Here is an 18,531-nt window from a genome sequence, read left to right as displayed (position 1 = left end):
GGAAAAATTCCTGAAAGACAGGATAAATCTGAATTTGGAAAGGCAAGGATTAATTGGGCACAGTCAGCACGGATTTGTTAAGGGAAGATCATGTTTGATTAACCTGATTGAATTTTTCGAGGAGGGAACCAAGAGGGCCGATAAGGGTAGTGCGTACGATGTAGTGTATATGGACTTTAGCAAAGCTTTTGATAAGCTCCCACATGGTAGACTGGTCATGAAGGTTAAAGCCCATGGGATACAGGGCAAAGTGGCAAGCTGGATCTAAAATTGGTTTGGAGGTAGGAAGCAAAGGATGTTTTTGTGACTGCAAGGATGTTTCCAGTGGGGTTCCACAGGGCCCAGTATTGGGCCCCTTGCTTTTTGTGGTATATATCAAAGATTTAGATTTGAATATAGGGAGTATGATTAAGAAGTTTGCAGACAACACTCAAATTAGCTGTGTGGTTGATAATGAAGAGGAACGTCATGGACTGCAGGAGGATATCAATCTACTGGTCAGGTGGGCAGAACAGTGGCAAATGGAATTTAATTCAGAGAAGTGTGAGGTGATGCACTTTGGGAGGGCTAATAATGAAAGGGTATACACATTAAGCGGTAGGCCACTTAATAATGTAGATGAACAAAGGGACCTTGGAGTGCTTATCCACAGATCCCTGAAAGTAGCAGGTAAGGTGGTTAAGAAGGCATACGGAATGCTTGCCTTTATTGGCCGAGACATATATAAGAGCAGGGAGGTTGTGCTTAAATTGCATAATACTTTGGTTAGGCCACAGCTGGAGTACTGCATGCAGTTCTGGTCGCCGTATTATAGGAAGGACGTGATTGCACTAGAGGAGATTTACTAGGATGCTGCCTGGAATGGAGAATCTTAGTTATGAGGATGGATTGGATTGGCTGAGTTTGTTCTCATTGGAACAGAGGAGGTTGAGAAGAGACATTGAGGTGTCAAAAATATTGAGGGGCCTGGACATAGTGGATAGCAAGGGCCTATTTCCAAGGGGTCTATTACAAGGGGGCATAGTTTTAAGAAGGTTGGTAGAAGGTTTTGAGGGAGGGGACTTCTTCACGCAGAGGGTTGTGGGGATCTGGAACTCGCTGCCTGGAAGAGTGGTGGATGCAGAAACCTTCACCACTTTTAAAAGATAGTTGGATGGGCACTTAAAAAGGTTACGGACCTAGAACTGGTAATTGGGATTAGACTGGATAACCTCTTGTTGGCCAGTGCAGATATAATGCTAAGTACTGCAGGGAATTGAATACGGCCAGGGTGATTTCCTGGGCTAATTTCGATCGCCTGGACAGGTCGGAGAGGAATTTTCCCAATGTTTTCCCCTAAATTGGCCTGGGTTTTTAATCTGGTTTTTGCCCCTCCCAGGCGATCACATGACTCCGGTTGGGGTGGAGTGTAGAATGTTTCAGTATCGGGTGTTGCAGTGGTGTGGGGCGGACTGGTTGGGCTGGGTGCACTTTACCTTTGTCATTGTTCATAGGTTTATATGTAACCTTCAGGGCTGCTGACTGAGGGCCGTGCGGCTCTTTGTCGCCCGGCGTGGACACGATGGGCCGAGATGGCCTCCTTCGTGCTGTATGTTTCTAATTAAACTGTTGAGCTACTTTGGAAGTGATGCTGGTTAATAAACAAAAAGCTGCAAATGCGAGAAATTGGAAATACACACAAAAAACACACAATGCTGGAAATAGGTCAGGCAGCATCTGTAGAGAGAGAAACAAAGTTAATGTTTCAAATTACATTTCATAAGAACTGGGAAACGTTACATCTGCAACAGGGTTTAAGTACGTAGGCAGGGAAAGAGGAAGAAAGAACAAAAGTTGTTAGGTGATAAGGTAGAAGGCAGGAGAGATTAAATGACAAAAGGGATGATAGTGCAAGGCAAAAGGGGCTGATAATGGGAAAAGTAAAGAAACAAAAGATGGAGGAAGTGTAAATGGCAAAAGCAGAATCATTACCAAAAGCTGCTGTCTGGGGAAAAAATGGGAGCGGTGGTTATGATTTGAAATTGTTGAACTGCAATTTTGAGTCTGGAAAGCTGTAAAGTGCCTAATACACAGCAGGTGAGTCAGCCTCTGAAGAAAAGTGAGGTTATGATTTATTGGCTGTGTATCCTTCATCAGAAGTCAGTTGATGATTAAATGTCTAAAATGTTGTCTATCTTTTCTATTGTTTAGAGGCTGACTCCCTTGCTGTGTATTTTCAGCAATTTCTGTCAGTTGATTTGGTGGTTTTAATTAGCCTTTTCTTAAACTGTTGCTGCTCCCACTCTTCCTGACGCTGGCTAAATCTTGTGATGCTGACTGCTCCCACCGTCAAGACTGGTTGATATTTGTTGTCACTGAACCTCTTCACTCTGGTTTTATTTGTGTGTTTCTATTTCTTGTAACTGAGTTTTGGTGCTTTTTCTTAAATAGCTGTTTGAATTTTATGGTTGTGGTATTTTGGGACTCGTTGCTCCCTTATTGGTGGACATGGGTTCCTTGTCCATTTGTGGATAAATCCTGAATCCACCACTGAGGGAATACGCCTTTATAAACAATGACTCCTGTATACAAGCGGAAACTGAGTCACTGAGACTTCAGATGGTTGGCATTTGGAGTGGGGAGGAGGCTTCGTATAGCCTGTAGTTTCGAGTTTGGGAACATGCTGGAACCACCTCAAATGGGCGTTACTGCATTTAAAAAAAAAAGTACCTCGGCTAGTCTTAACTGGTGACTTTCTGGCTTTGATGTATGATCTAGTACCAGTGTATTCAGTGGATTGCATACTTGAACTTGTAACTCATCATCATAGGCAGTCCCTCGGAATCGAGGAAGACTTGTTTCCGCTCTAAAAATGAGTCCTTTCGTGGCTGAACAGTCCAATATGAAAGCCACAGTTCCTGTCACAGGTGGGACAGACATTCATCGGGGGAGGGGGGGTGGGACTGATTTGCCGCATGCTCCTTCCGCTGCCTGCGCCTGACCACTTCACGCTCGCAGCGTTGAGATTCAAAGAGCTCAAGCCCTCCCGGATGCACTTTCTCCACCTGGGGTGGTCTTCGGCCAGGGACTCCCAGGTGTCAGTGGTGATGTCGCACTTTACCAGGGAGGCTTTGAGGGTGTCCTTGTAACGTTTCCGCTGCCCAACTTAGGTTCGTTTGCCGTGAAAGAGCAATTGCTTAGGGATCTCGTGTCTGGCATGTGAACTATGTGGCCTGCCCAGCGAAGCTGATCGAGTGTGGTCAGTGTTTCAATGCTGGGGATGTTAGCCTGGGAGAGTACACTGATGTTGGTGTGCCTGTCCTCCCCAAGGGATTTGTATGATCTTGCTGAGACATCTTTGGTGATATATCTCCAACGATTTGAGGTGTCTTCTGTACATCATCCATGCCTCTGATCCATACAGGAGGACGGGTATTACTACAGCCCTGTAGACCGCGAACCTGGTGATAGACTTGAGGACCTGGTCTTCGAACATATTTTTCCTCAGGCGGCCAAAGGCTGCACTGGAGGCGATGCTGAATCTCCGCATGAATGTCTGCCTTTGTTGATAAAAGGCTCCCGAGGTATGCGAAGTGATCCACATTGATGACTGGGGGGCAGTGCTATGTGGCGAGGACAGGCTGGTGGAGGACCTTTGCTTTACGGATGTTAAGCGCAAGGCCCATGCTTTCATATGCCTCGGTGAGTGCCTCGGTGAGTACCTTGACTATATCCTGGAGTTCACCCTCAGAATGTGCACAGATGCAGGTGTCGTTCGCGTACTGCAGCTCGACGACAGAGATTGGGGCTATCTTGGACCTGGCCTGGAGGCGGCGTAGGTTAAACAGCTTCCCACTGGTTCTGTAGTTTAGTTCCACTCCAGCGGGGATCTTGTTGACTGTGAGGTGGAGCATGGCAGCGAGGAAGATTGAGAAGAAGGTTGGGGCAATGACGCAGCCCTGTTTGACCCCGGTCCAGACGTGGATTGGATCTGTAATGGAACCGTTGGTAAGGATTGCAGCCTGCATGTTATCGTGGAGCAGGCGAAGGATGTTGACCAACTTTTGGGGGCATGCAAAACGGAGGAGGACGCTCTATAAGCCCTCACAGTTGACAGTGTCAAAGGTCTTTGTAAGATCGAAAAAGGCCATGAATCAGGGCTGGCGCTGCTCCCTGCATTTTTTTCTGCAGATGTCGCGCTGCAAAGATAATGTCCGTTGTGCCCCGTAGGGGATGAAATCCACACTGTGATTCCGGGAGGAGCACCTCGGCCACAGGGAAATGACGGTTGAGGAGAACTCGAACAAAAACCTTCTCAGTGGCTGATAGTAAGACTCCCCTGTAGTTGCCGCAGTCGGATGGTCACGATCACTGCATCTGAGATCTCCCGGCATGCTCCCTTTCTTCCAAATGAGAGATGATGTCATGTATCCGTGCCAACTGCGCCTCTCCGCCATACCTTAGCGCCTCAGCAGGAATTCCATCCGCACCCGTAGCCTTGTTGTTCTTGAGCTGTTTTATGGCTTTGCCTACCTCGTGCAGCGTTGGGGTTTCACTGAGGTGGTGGTGAGTCGCATGCTGCGAAATGGAGTTGAGAACGCTCGAGTCCAAGGCAGAGTCTCGATTCAGATCAGAGGAGATCTTCAAAGTGCTCCTTCCAGCGGGCCCTGACGGCCTCTGTGTCCTTGAGTGTTTCCCTCTTCTTGGCCAGGAGTGGGGTGGGGCCTTGGGAGTTTGGCCCGTAGGTGGCCTCGACTGTAATGAAAAATCCTTGCATATCGTGGCTGTAGGCCAGTTGTTATATCTCCTGTGCTTTCTCCATCCACCACCTGTTCTTTAGGTCCCCGGGTTTTTTGTTGGTCCTCAGCCTTGAGCCATCTGTAACATTGCTTTGCAGCTCCCGAGTTGGGTTGTTGCTTGAGGCTCAGAAATGCTCTGCGCTTACGATCTATTAGTTCTTGGATCTCCTGATCATTCTCATCAAACCAGTCCTTGTGTTTCCTGGTTGAGTAACCAAGTGTTTCTTCACAGGCACTGGTTATGGAGACCTGGAGGGCAGACCAAGCGCTGTGGGCGTTCAGCATCGCGGGGTCATCAAGGCACGCCAGATTAGCTGTGAGGCGCTGGCTGTATAGGGCTCTCTTAGCTGCATCTTTAAGTGCCCCGGCATTAACTAGGAGGATCAATTTGTCACCCGTGGGGACGCGGGACAGGGATTTCTCAAGGTTGGAATAAAAACCCTCTAGCCTCATCCGTTGCATCGAGGGTTGGGGCGTACGCATTGATGACTGACTCATTCGTTCTGGGATAGGGTAAGGTGAAGAGTCACGAGGCGTTCATTAACCCCACAGAGGGGAGTCTTTGAGGTGGTCGACCAGTTCATTTTGGTGGCGAAGCCGACTCCATGAAGGCGGCGTTCTTCCTCTGGTTTTTCTTTCCAGAAGAAGGTGTAACCTCCACCATGTTCCTTGAGCTGGCCTTCCCCTGCCCGTCGGGTCTTGCTTAGGGCGGCGATGTCAATGTCAAAACATATAAGTTCCCGGGCAACTATGGCGTTGCGGCGTTCCGGCCTGTTGTTGGAGTTGTCCACTAGGGTTCTGACGTTCCAGGTCTCGAACTTCATATTCATGAAGTGGAAGATGCCTGTGCGTAAGTTCTTTTAACGTGGGGTGGCTGCTGCACACCGGCTACCACACGGGCTTAGCTGAGCAAGGTCTTGGTCCAGTGGCAAGGGGATCCAAGACGACTGGAGACCAGGCACTGCTGTAGAAGCCTAATTGCCTACGGCGAGATGTTGGCCGCAAGCTCGACGCTGGGTAGCGCCATTGATGGTAGGCGGCCTGAGGTTTGGTGGGGGGCAGGCATTAGGAAGATCAGCTGTCCGCTGGGGTTCCCAGGGATGTTTTGGAAAGTTTCTTCCAAGGTTAAAAATTTCAGAAAGTTTAAAAGTATTTTCAAATTTTTTTTAAAAAGTTACACAAGTTGATTTGAAGGTTTAATAAATAGATTAAGAGTTGGTTAAAAGTTGATAAAGGCTAAAATGTAATTCAAATTGTTCAAAAGTTGGTGTTCACCGCTAGCAACCTAGGGCAGGTACAGCCTGTCGTTGGGCTGGGCCCTCTGGCTGAGGGTACCTGGAGTGCGTTGTTGGGTCGAGCCCTCTGGCCGAAGGGACCCAGAGTGCATTATTGGCCCAGGCCGGCTGGCCGAAGGGACCCGGAGTGTTGAATGTACTCCCACGATGTACAAAGCCCTGACGAGACCACACCTGGAGCACTGCAGGGAAGTAGAGGCCCAGTCATCTCTGAAAGGGGTCCCAACGCCTGGACGTCACTGGGGAAAGGGCTGGACGCTGCCGGGGGCCCGAATGCCTTGGTCCGCTGCAATCCCAGGCTGATACATCAACTTGTAACTGTTATTGAGATATGGGGATCAGGCAGGGAAAGTGGAATTGAGGTCGAAGATCAGCCATGATCTTATTGAATGACTAGCAGGCTTGAGTGGCCATATGGCCCCTTCTACTACTATTTCTTAGGTTCTTGTGTTGTATATCTTGAGTTACTAAACGTGCCGTTGCTGTCTTTTTAAATAAAAATGTGTTATGTATAATTATGGTTCCAGTGAGTGACAATGAAGTGATATCCAGTGGTTACGTTTATGGTAAAACATAGAAACATAGAAAATAGGTGCAGGAGTAGGCCATTCGGCCCTTCTAGCCTGCACCGCCATTCAATGAGTTCATGGCTGAACATGCAACTTCAGTACCCCATTCCTGCTTTCTCACCATACCCCTTGATTCCCCTAGTAGTAAGGACTTCATCTAACTCCTTTTTGAATATATTTAGTGAATTGGCCTCAACAACTTTCTGTGGTAGAGAATTCCACAGGTTCACCACTCTCTGGGTGAAGAAATTCCTCCTCATCTCGGTCCTAAATGGCTTCCCCCTTATCCTTAGACTGTGTCCCCTGGTAAGGAACTAATTTTAGCATTGAAGTAGAAAATAATAAGTTCTTAAGTCTCCAAATAACTAGGTCACATTGGAACTCGATTTTATTAAATTATTATGGCAGTGAACAATTTAAATTAGGGGATTAGGGTTAGCAATGTTCTTCACCTGTGTGTTAAATTGAACGTTGGGGTTTATAAAGTTGTTACTGGAATAGTAATGTTGGATGATCGGTGGCGTGACTCCACACACTGTCACGCACATTCATTAATTTTTCCCTAGTCTAGAAAGTGTTGTATGCATCATGTAAGCTTTTGAATTTATTGGTTTGAGTGTTTTTTTTTTCAGTTCTGTTTTGAGTATCACCCCGATCTTTTATCAGCCCAGTCTTTTTTGCTTAATGCCTTCAGCATTGATCAATGTTGTCCCAACTTCTGTGCCACCCTGAGGCTCTCTTGCAAGGCATATATGTATTACCTGATGTACCACCCTGTCGGGGGCATTGACCAGTTCTTTGCTTTAGCCAGTACTGGCCCAGAGAGATGTCCATGTTGCTTGGCCCAAATGGTTGAGGATCCAAGAGCCCTGGAATATTTACCATGCACCTTGCAAATAAGGAGGATGGGCTCAGAACACTAAATGAAGGTATGGCACCTGATCCAGAAGGACTACTATAAAGAAATGGCCCATGAAATTGATCACATCCTGCCAGACTTTTAAGAGAAACTTGTAAGGTGCCCAGGATTTGTGATGGGCAAAATTAATACCAAAGGTAATAAAGATAATGCTGAGCATACAAGCCAGTGAGCATGATATTGGTGATGGATAAAACAGGGCCTTCTGCCGAAGGATTGTCGAAGCCCCTTGAGAACCAGACTAACAAGCTAAACTGGGTGTGGCTTTATAGGTGGGAAGTCATTGTTGACATCTGTTGGACGTCTTTGGGGACATAATAGATTGGATTAAATAAATAAGGGAACTCGGTAGGCGGTGTGTGTTCATATATTAGTATAGATTTTGCCACCGCTTCGCACTGGTGGCATGAGATGGAGAAGGGGTGAGAGAAGTGATTTTAAAGAATTGGACTTCGAAATTGAATTCCAACTGGTTAGTTTTCATCCTGATTTGGGATCTTAATTTGGTTCTGTAATAATTAATCGTTCTTTGAATCGCAGCTTGTGTGAACTGAATTTCTCAGGGAAGGTGTTACTTTGAGTTGGTGAGGTTATCAATTGGACTTATTTGATCTAACTCTGATTCTTGCGACCCATTTCATTTTCTTGCCAAAGATAGTATCCTGTTTCCATCTGGAAGAAGTTGTTGATTCATTCCCATATAAATCTGAGCTAGCACATTGCTTCCATTGTATGCATACTTGCAGAACATTGACCTTTTAATATGGATCAGACCAAGTTTCTCCATCAGACCCAGCCAGTTAATTTTTCCCTATGATTCCAAAGTTTAGAGAAACCAGTTTCCAAATGGTTGATGGTGTGTATTCTGCACTGCGGTCTCCTATCTGTTAGGAAACCTTATGGTCTTGTCGGGTCACTCCACCTGGTGGCTGCTAATGGAGCATCCTTTAAATAGCTGTTCATTAGCTGAGGTATTCTGTGCAGACAGCACTGTTTGAACTTGGCTGATATTCCCTGGTGGCAGAAATTACTGTGCTCCTTCTCCCAGCAAAAAGGTCTTTATGTTCTCCTGAGTAAAACTGGCAGTTAGTGCATACAGTAGTGTTTGTTAAAATGCTCTGCATGCTTTTACATTGTGGGCGAGAACGATGCCACATAGAAGGCCACCTCCCAGTGCGATGGTCCTTCATGTGGTGTCTGCAGAATGTGATCTGGGGTAGTCCACTCCCAGCAATTTAAGGAGAAAGTTCTCTTTTAAAGAATGAAGACTGTCCAGGTAATCTTTTATAAGTTCTTATTTTGAAAAACTTGCCGATTGATTTGTATGTCTATTATTGTAGCATAGTTCCTCTCTGTGATGGCAGAGGAAGTTGTATGGAACTGAAATTGCAGATTTAGCACCTTCTGGAAAGTTATTTTCACTGTTTCTGGCTTAGATATGTTTCAATGAATCAAGCTGTAGCTGCGTTTTATAGAACTGTGCAGGCATGGAGTAAGTAGTTTGGAAATGAACAAGGATGGTTCTAGTTTTGTCAGTGTGCAACTAAATGTCGTCTTAACCTGGCCTCTTTGACATTATTTAGTTTTATAAGTGGTGTTCTTTGTTTGCAGGTTTCCACTGTACTATGAACTTAAAGTGGCATTTGTTATCTGGTTGCTATCTCCATACACTCGAGGTGCAAGTTTACTTTACAGAAAGTTTCTGCATCCTCTTCTCTCCTCCCGTGAACGAGTAAGTATTTCAGTTGCTGTTAAGTCTAAGCACTATCAGTTCTTAAAATAATCTCCATTCTAATTATACCATATTGGTAAAAGGATTTTAAATTGATAGTTTTATGTGAACCAGTATTAACTTCTAGGACATATTGTACAAACTGAAGACGTGCCACAGTGCAGAAGGAACCATCAGTTGCAGTTTTGTGAAATAAATCATTTAAAAACTTTGGTTTTGTGTTGTTTTCCCAGTACTGGTTGATTGCTGCTTTGTCAGTGAAATGCTCATACTAACAATTTCCTAACTGAAAATTTACATTTACAATAATGCATGCAACAAGGAAAATAACAATGCAACTAAGGATGGAAAACTAACCTTGAATGCAGTATGTCTTAAAGCTTATAATTGATAGGAATAAGTCAAATTGTTATGCATGGGAAACAGCTTGTTTATTGTACAGTAAGGAATGACAGCAGTCTTTTTTGAGTGCATTTGTACTTTTTCTGATGATTGTTGGTGTTTGGAAATTATACGCTTCCCAAGTTTGGGGTGTCGAGTGCTTTCAGGTCGGGTATGGACTGAATAGCTGCAAGTTAAGCTGCTTTTCAGTCCCAATCTCGAAAGAGGACCTCAATGCACAAGTGCAACATTTTTGATTTCCAGTAGCTATCCTGTGAGCTGTAGTGATGTCATTAGTGCCAAATTAAGTGGGAGATGGGCTGACCCTGCCTGAATTCACATAGGACTTTTGTAATTAAGAGAGAACATTTTCATCCCATTAGTCTAGGTTTAATTCAAGCCCAGCACTCTGTGAAAGGCCAGTACCCCACCCAGTCCACAGCCAATTCCCTTTCCATGCACCCAGGTACCGGCCTTGGCCCCGTGCTCGTACTATTCCCCGAGTTGGAAGGTTCTGACTCAAGCCCCACTCGAGAGACTGATTTATTGGAGTACTGAGGCCCCATCTACCCTCCCAGATGGATGTAAAAGGTCCCATGGCATAAGGTGATGTCTCCATTTATCCCTCAACGAACATCACTAATAAAAACAGATTCTCTGGTCATTTATTTCATTGCTGTTTGTGGGACTTTTGCGCAAATTGGCTGCTGCATTTCCTACATTACAACAATGACCACAACTCCAAGTACTTGATTGGCTGTGAGGTACTTTGGAGTGTCCTAAGATTGTGACAGATGCTGCAAATTATTTCTTTTAACATTTAAATGATAAATGTTATCTCTCCCATCTTCTTTCATTTTCAAAATAAATATTTGTTGCTGTATCTTCGAGAATAAGGTAGAATAATTGCTGGGCAATACACATTTTTTTGCATAAAAGACAGCATTTAATATAGTTACATTTAGTTAAAACATTACATTGGTTCATACATTGAATTATTTTTGTTCCAGGATATTGATGACTATATTAGTCAAGCCAAAGATCGAAGCTATGACACAATGGTGAAATTTGGAAAGCAAGGTCTAAACTTGGCTGCAACTGCTGCTGTGTCTGCTGCAGTGAAGGCAAGTAATGTGTACCCTTGTTGCAGAGTCTCTGATTATTGAAGACTTGGATTAAATCCTTGCAGAAATCCCAGTGTTTTAACGTCTCCATATAATATTGTTAAAGGTGCTTTGTAGAATTATCCTGTCCTGCTTTCAGGCCAAATTCAGCTGCTTCTTCTGTACCTGCAATGTGTGTGTGTGTGTGTGTGTGTTCATCATCCATTGTAAACATCACAAGCACCATGTTATTAGACAGAGCGATTCTAAAACCAAAGCATCAGATCAAAGCTCTGCAGTCCACATCCAGTTGTGAATAACTAATGGGAGAAGGAGGCTCCATGAACATCCCCATCCTCAATGATGGAGGAGCCCAGCACATGAGTGCAAAAGACCAGGCTGAAGCGTGTGCACCCATCTACAGCCAGAAGTGCCGAGTGGATGATCCACATCGGCCTCCTCCTGAGGGCCCCACCTCAGAAACCAATTTGATTCACTCCACGTAATATCAAGAAACAGCTGGACGCACGGGATACAGCAAAGGCTTTGGGCCCCCGACAGCATCCCGGCTGACGTGCTGAAGGCTTTTGCTCCAGAACTAGCTGCGGCGCTAGCCAAGCTGTTTCAGTACAGCTACAACACTAGCATCTACCCAACAATGTGGAAAATGCCCAGGTATGTCCAATCCGGCCAATTACTGCCCCATCTATCTAGTCTCAATCAGTAGCAAAGTGACAGAAGGCGTCGTTGACAGAGCTGTCAAGTGCCACTTACTCACCAATAACCTGCTCACCAGTTTGAGTTCTGCTAGGACCACTTGGCTCTAGACTTCATTTCAGCGTTGGTCCAAACGTGGACAAAAGAGCTGAATTCCAGAGATGAGGTGAGAGTAACTGCCCTTGACATCAAGGCAACATTTGACCGATTGTGGCATCAAGGAGCCCTAGTAAAATTGAAGTCTCTGGGAATCGGGGGAAAACTCTCCATTGGCTTCAGTCATATTTAGCACAAAGGAAGATGGTTGTGATGGTTGGAGGTCAATCATTACAGCCCCAGGATATTGCTGCAGGAGTTCCTCAGGGCAGTGTCCTGGGTCCATCCATCTTCAGCTGCTTAACATAGAAAATAGGCCCTTCGAGTCTGCACCACCATTCAATATGATCATGGCTGATCATGCACTCAGTACCCCATTCCTGCTTTCTCTCCATACCCCTTGATCCCTTTAGCCGTAAGGGCCACATCTAACTCCCTTTTGAATATATCTAACAAACTGGCCTCAACAACTTTCTGTGATAGAGAATTCCACAGGTTCACACTTCTGAGTGAAGAAGTTTCTCCTCATCTCGGTCCTAAATGGCTTACCCCTTATCCTTAGACTGTGAACCCTGCTTCTGGACTTCCCCAACATCAGGAACATTCTTCCCCTCATTCATCTAAATTCCAGTGAATTTTAGCCTAGTCAATCCAGTCTGTCTTTCTTATGTCATTCCTGCCATCCCGGGAATCAGTCTGGTGAACCTTCGCTGCACTCCCTCAATAGCAAGAATGTCCTTCCTCAGATTAGGAGACCAAAACTGTACACAATATTCCAGGTGTGACCTCACCAAGGCCCTCTACAATTGCAGTAAGACCTCCCTGCTCCTATACTCAAATCTTCTCCCTATGAAGGCCAACATGCCATTTGCTGCCTTCACCGCCTGCATGCCAACTTTCAATGACTGATGTACCATGACACCCAGGTCTCGTTGCACCTCCCCTTTTCCTAATCTGTCACCATCAGTGACTTTCACTCCATCATAAGGTCAGAAGTGGGTATGTTCGCTGATGACTAGTGTTCAGTGCCATTCGCAACTCCTCAGATAATGGAGCAGTCCATGCCCGCATCCAGCAAGACCTGGACGACATTCAAGCTTGGATTGAGAAGTGGCAAGTAACATTTGTGTCATACAAGTGCCAGGCAATGACTCTCTCCACCAAGAGAGAGAGTCTTACCACTGCCCCTTAACATTCAACGGCATTACCTTTGCCGAATCCCCCACCGTCAACATCCTGGGGGTCACCGTTGACCAGAAACTTAACAGGACCAGCCACATAAATACTGTGGCAACAAGAGCAGGTCAGAGGCTGGGTATTCTTCAGCGAGTGTCTCGCCTCCTGACTCCCCAATGCCTTTCCACCATCTACAAGGCACAAATCAGGAGTGTGATGGAATACTCTCCCCTTGCCTGGATGAGTGCAGCGCCAACAATACTCAAGAAGCTCAACAAACTCCAGGACAAAGCAGCCCGCTTGATTGGCACCCCATCCACTACCTTAAACATTCACTCCCTCCTCCACCGACGTGCCGTGTCTGCAGTGTGTACCATCTACAAGATGCATTGCAGCAACTCGCCAAGGCTGCTTTGGCAGCACCTCCCAAACCCACGACCTCTACCACCTAGAAAGACAACGGCAACAGGCGCATAAGAGCATCATCACCTCCATGTTACCCTTGAAGTTACACATCATCCTGCCTTGGAAATATATTGCCGTTCCTTCATCATCACTGGGTCAAAATCCTGGAATTCCCTCCCTAACAGCATTGTGGACTGCCACGGTTGAAGAAGGCGGCTCACCACCACCTTCTCGAGGGCAATTCGGGATGGGCAGTAAATGCTGGCCTTGCCCACATCCCAGGAATGAATTAAAAAAAAACTCCGAGTAGGCATTGTTAAAGGGTCGTGCAAGTTGAAAGATATAGCATACAAAGTACAAGGTTGAAGCTCCCTGATCCGGAACCACCTCTCGTCTGGAACCATTCCCGGCCACCGGGTGCGCATGCGCAGAACTCTGACATGAACAAATTGAAGTCCTTCTTCGCTGCCGACTCCCGCAATCGCTGCCCTGACCCCGTGATCCACCATGATCTCCCAGCCCCAAGCCAGCCAGCCCTGATATCCCCTTGCTCAGTATCTGTACCATCCAATTTAATGTGACCACCCCTCGTCTGGAAAATTCCCGTATCCAGAACAGACCAGGTCCCGAGGGTTCTGGAAAAGGGAGGTTCAACCTGTAGTAGGAAAAGAGATGTTTTGTATTCTTTTGAAGAACCCCCTTTTTCCCAAACCCCACAAGCCTCCTCCCCAGACAATTTAGAAGTTTTGTTTTCATTAGATATGCATTTTAAAATGTCTTATGGTATGTTTTTATTAAACCTGCAAAGGACACTTAGTAGTCCAAGAGTTGATGCACATATTAAGAATACGGTTTATTGCCACTCTACTTTAATTCTGCATCAACAGTTTTATGGAAAATGTTACATTCTTGCTGAGCTTGTTTCCCTTCTGTCTTTATTCTAACTATGATATTGCTTTCTCTTGCCTGTACTCGCAAACTGTCTTGCAGGATTATTGCTCTGCTCAGCTTCCTGTTGTTGTACTCGCCCAATCGTGTTGAGGTAATGAGACTATTGGCGTAAATAGTTTGACATGGATAATTGCTGCTCTACTTAAATTTTTTTAAAGTTATGGGTGAATGACACTAATTACCTTTTTAAACCTTAAAATGGGATGTTTGTTATAGTTGGGAAAATTCCTATAAAATGAGATTGTATTGCTGGCTTTGAAAGCTACTAACAGCATGATATTCTCATGGGTAGCCTTGCAACTTCAAATTTTCATTACACTTTTAATACTTCTGCGCAGAGTTGACTGTAGTCTATTTGAAAATTGAAGCATGCATGGGGACATTTGGAGGTTATTTTAATAATCATTGATTTAATCACTTATTGAATGCAAATTGAAGAAATTGCCCGATAGTACAGGTTGAATTTTTGTTACAAAGGTGAAGTCTTCTGATTGTCATTGTCTAACTTACCAACGTATGTAAATCATGGAGACTGTATAAAACCCAACCCATCATCACTCCTCATCAATTTTGGAGCTTGTTGCTTCATGTGCTGAGGAATATTGGTATTGGCCTACAAATTTTATATAAAACACTCAAATGGTTCTGAGTTTCCTACTTTAAAGATTGAAAACTGTTTTAAAACTCTCGCTCGTGCTCACTCTGGAGAATACAGTACTGTCCAGTTGCTTAAAGGTCATAAGGTTGTGCCAGTAAAAGTTAACTTGTAATGAAATGTGTCTTCTGCTTTATTCCTGCAAGTGCTGCTTTTGTACCATCTCAATGGTGTTTACAAAAGAATAGGACTTTGGCAACATTGCATGTAAATAAGTTGTTTTCTCCCAGCTGTATTTTTCTTTGTGCATTTATCTTTCCTTTATTTCTAATTAAATACAGCTATTGGCATCTAGTTTGGATTATGTACAGATCTTTTGTAGAAAAAATACTCTTTCTCAGGCAGTTTGTTGTGTTGCAACTGTCTTCTATATATTGGCAGGTGCCTGAAAATAAATTCCTGAACTGAGACCACCATTTGTCTGGGGGTGGTGGGGTGGGGGAGGAAGAGGAGAGGCATTCTTGCTCTTTTCTCTTGCATGCCCCATGTTGAAGGGAGTGAACCGTGCTGGGTGCACATCTGTGGCAGTTGTCCCCTTGTCAAAGTGACCATTCTTAACGAGAGTCTGGGCAGTGAGGTGATTGGGTTATTTGACTGTAGTGGCCAATACACCTGCTTTTTTGACCCTGCACTCAACCAGCGCATACTTTCCCTGGTCACTGGATGACAATTGGGAATCTGAACCCCAACTAACTTTTTATCTCCCTCAATTCTGACACTGGCTCATTCCAGACAGATCTGGGATTAAACCTGGCACCTTCCTGCTCTCCATCGCTTGGTGCCACACCACTTGGCACATGTATCCATTGAGGCTGAAGGAAGACATTTTTTACAATGAAGTATGACAATCATTGAACAAAAGTTTTCAAAAATGAAATGCACTTGAAGAAAGTTGAAGGGCTTATAATCTAATTTTTGTTGTGCTGTGCAGAGTCAAGGTGCAATCACAGAGCGGCTGAGAAGTTTAAGTATGCATGACTTGACAGCAATACAAGGTGATGAGCCAGTAGGACATCGCTCCCTAACTAGTGTTGCAGACACCAGAAAGATGATGAAACATCTGTCCAAGGGGGACTCTGGTAAGTAGTTAAAAGCACTACAACCTTCCAAAACTAATTTGGTAATTTTCTGGAAAATAAACGACCAAATGAAGTTGGACCGTGTAAGTTGCAAGCCTGAAGTTTTTTTTTTAAGGTGGGAGTTAAGGAAGAAAGAGGGAGGAGCAACTGATACAGTGTGGCGTTACATTTCACAGTGTGGTTCACAAGGTACAAGCACTGTCCTTTTTAAATCTGAGATCTGGGTTTGCATTTGGAACACATTAAAATTAAAGTGTGTCTGCCAGGAGCCAGTTCTTCAACTGTAACTAGTTTGGAAGGTATGGTTCACAGCATTACTGCCAATTAATTGGCACTGAATTATTTACTGCTTTTGGAGACCACAGATCCCTCGCATGGGAATTCATGATTGTTGCAATTGGGTGTGCCCCTGAGGTTGGACTGAGCTAGCATGAGTTTTAGCTTGGCTCTGATTTGAAGTGCTTGATGTTGAGACTGGCTATAAAAAGGGGAACTATTTGCTTTCCCAGCCTTGATATCTGGGAAGTTTGGTGATTTGCCAAATTTGAATTGAAACATGTGATTTGGCGAACGTGTATATTTATCTTCAACTTACTGATTGCTTCAGCACTTTTTCCACACTTGGTAGTGGAAATCTGGAACTCTCTTTCTCCGCCCCCCCCCCCCCCCCCCCCCCCCCTCTTTAAAGGCTGTGGGTGCTGGGTCAATTGAAGTTTCCAGACTGGGGTTGATGGACTTTTGTTGGATAAGGGTAAAAAGGAAAGCAAGACTTGGCTTCTTTACTGCCTTTCATTCCCTCAGAACATCCCAAAGTATGAGTAGTTTTGAAATGTAGTCACTGTTGTAATGTTAGTGTTTGTAGTGCTGTTGGGCAGGAGTTAAACTAATATGGCAGGGGGATGGGAGCCTATGCAGGGAGGCAGAGGGAAATAAAAGGGAGACAGGCAAAAGATAGAAAGGAGAATAGTAAAAGTGGAGGGCAGAGAAACTCGAGACAAAAAATAAAAAGGGCCACATTACAGCAAAATTCTAAAGGGGCAAAGTGTATTAAAAAGACAAGCCTGAAGGCTCTGTGCCTCAATGCCTCAGTATTCGGAATAAGGTGGACGAATTAACTGCACAGATAGCAGTTAATGGATATGATATAATTGGCATCACAGAGACATGGCTCCAGGGTGACCAAGGCTGGGAATTCAACATCCAGGGGTATTCAACATTTAGGAAGGATAGACAGAAAGGAAAAGGAGGCGGGGTGGCATTACTGGTTAAAGAGGAAATTAATGCAATAGTAAGGAAGGACATTAGCTTGGATGATGTGGAATCGGTATGGGTGGAGCTACAGAATACCAAAGGGCAGAAAACGCTGGTGGGAGTTGTGTACAGACCACCAAACAGTCGTCGTGAAGTTGGGGACAGCATCAAACAAGAAATAAGGGATGTGTGCAATAAAGGTACAGCAGTTATCATGGGTGACTTTAATTTGCATACAGATTGGGCTAACCAAACTGGTAGCAATGTGGTGGAGGAGGATTTCCTGGAATGTATTAGGGATGGTTTTCTTGACCAATATGTCGAGGAACCAGTTAGAGAGCTGGCCATCCTCGACTGGGTGATGTGTAATGAGAAGGGACTAATTAGCAATCTTGTTGTGCGAGGCCCCTTGGGGAAGCGTGACCATAATATGGTAGAATTCTTTATTAAGATGGAGAGTGACACAGTTAATTCAGAAACTAGGGTCCTGAACTTAAGGAAAGGTAACTTCGACAGCATGAGGCGTGAATTGACTCGAATAGACTGGCAAATGATACTTAAAGGGTTGACGGTGGATAGGCAATGGCAAACATTTATAGATCACATGGATGAACTTCAACAATTGTACATCCCTGTCTGGAGTAAAAATAAAATGGGGAAGGTGGCTCAATCGTGGCTAACAAGGGAAATTAAGGATAGTGTTAGATCCAAGGAAGAGGCATATAAATTGGCCAAAAAAAGCAGCAAACCTGAAGACTGGGAGAAATTTAGAATTCAGCAGAGGAGGACAAAGGGTTTGATTAGGAGGGGGGAAATAGAGTACGAGAGGAAGCTTGCCGGGAACATAAACTGACTGCAAAAGCTTCTGTAGATATGTGAAGAGAAAAAATTAGTGAAGACAAATGTAGGTCCCTTGCAGTCAGACTCAGGTGAATTTATAATGGGGAATAAAGAAATGGCAGACCAATTGAACAAATACTTTCCTTCTGTCTTCACGAAGGAAGACGCAAATAACCTTCCGGATGTACTAGAGGACCGAGGATCTAGAGAGGAGGAGGAACTGAAGGATATCCTTATTAGGCGGGAAATTGTGTTGGGGAAATTGATGGGATTGAAGGCCGATAAATCACCGGGGTCAGATTGTCTGCATCCCAGAGTACTTAAGGAAGTGGCCCTAGAAATAGTGGATGCATTGGTGATCATTTTCCAACAGTCTATCAACTCAGGATCAGTTCCTATGGACTGGAGGGTAGCTAATGTAACACCACTTTTTAAAAAAGGTGGGAGAGAAAACGGGTAATTATAGACCGGTTAGTCTGACATCAGTAGTGGGGGAAAATGTTGGAATCAATTATTAAGGATGAAATAGCAGCGCATTTGGAAAGTAGTGACTGGATCGGTCCAAGTCAGCATGGATTTATGAA

At 44.7% G+C, this 18,531-nt stretch overlaps 1 protein-coding gene across 2 annotated transcripts in view; it reads left to right on the top strand.

The window, feature by feature from the left end:
* reep3b (receptor accessory protein 3b) overlaps positions 1-18,531 on the top strand; it is an 80,859-nt gene that overhangs the window by 50,681 nt on the left and 11,647 nt on the right. The window contains exons 4-6 of one of the 2 annotated variants that reach the window (XM_070876839.1): positions 9,173-9,293; positions 10,685-10,798; positions 15,709-15,856. In XM_070876839.1, coding sequence (XP_070732940.1) covers positions 9,173-9,293; positions 10,685-10,798; positions 15,709-15,856 — 383 coding nt within the window. The remainder of the gene's footprint in view (positions 1-9,172; positions 9,294-10,684; positions 10,799-15,708; positions 15,857-18,531) is intronic. The other variant, XM_070876840.1, reaches the window with a different exon arrangement.

Source organism: Pristiophorus japonicus, chromosome 3, assembly GCF_044704955.1.
Source record: "Pristiophorus japonicus isolate sPriJap1 chromosome 3, sPriJap1.hap1, whole genome shotgun sequence".
Lineage (NCBI taxonomy): Eukaryota > Metazoa > Chordata > Chondrichthyes > Pristiophoridae > Pristiophorus > Pristiophorus japonicus.
Note: the sequence above shows the minus strand (reverse complement) of the source record. Positions and strands in the feature narration are given on the sequence as shown.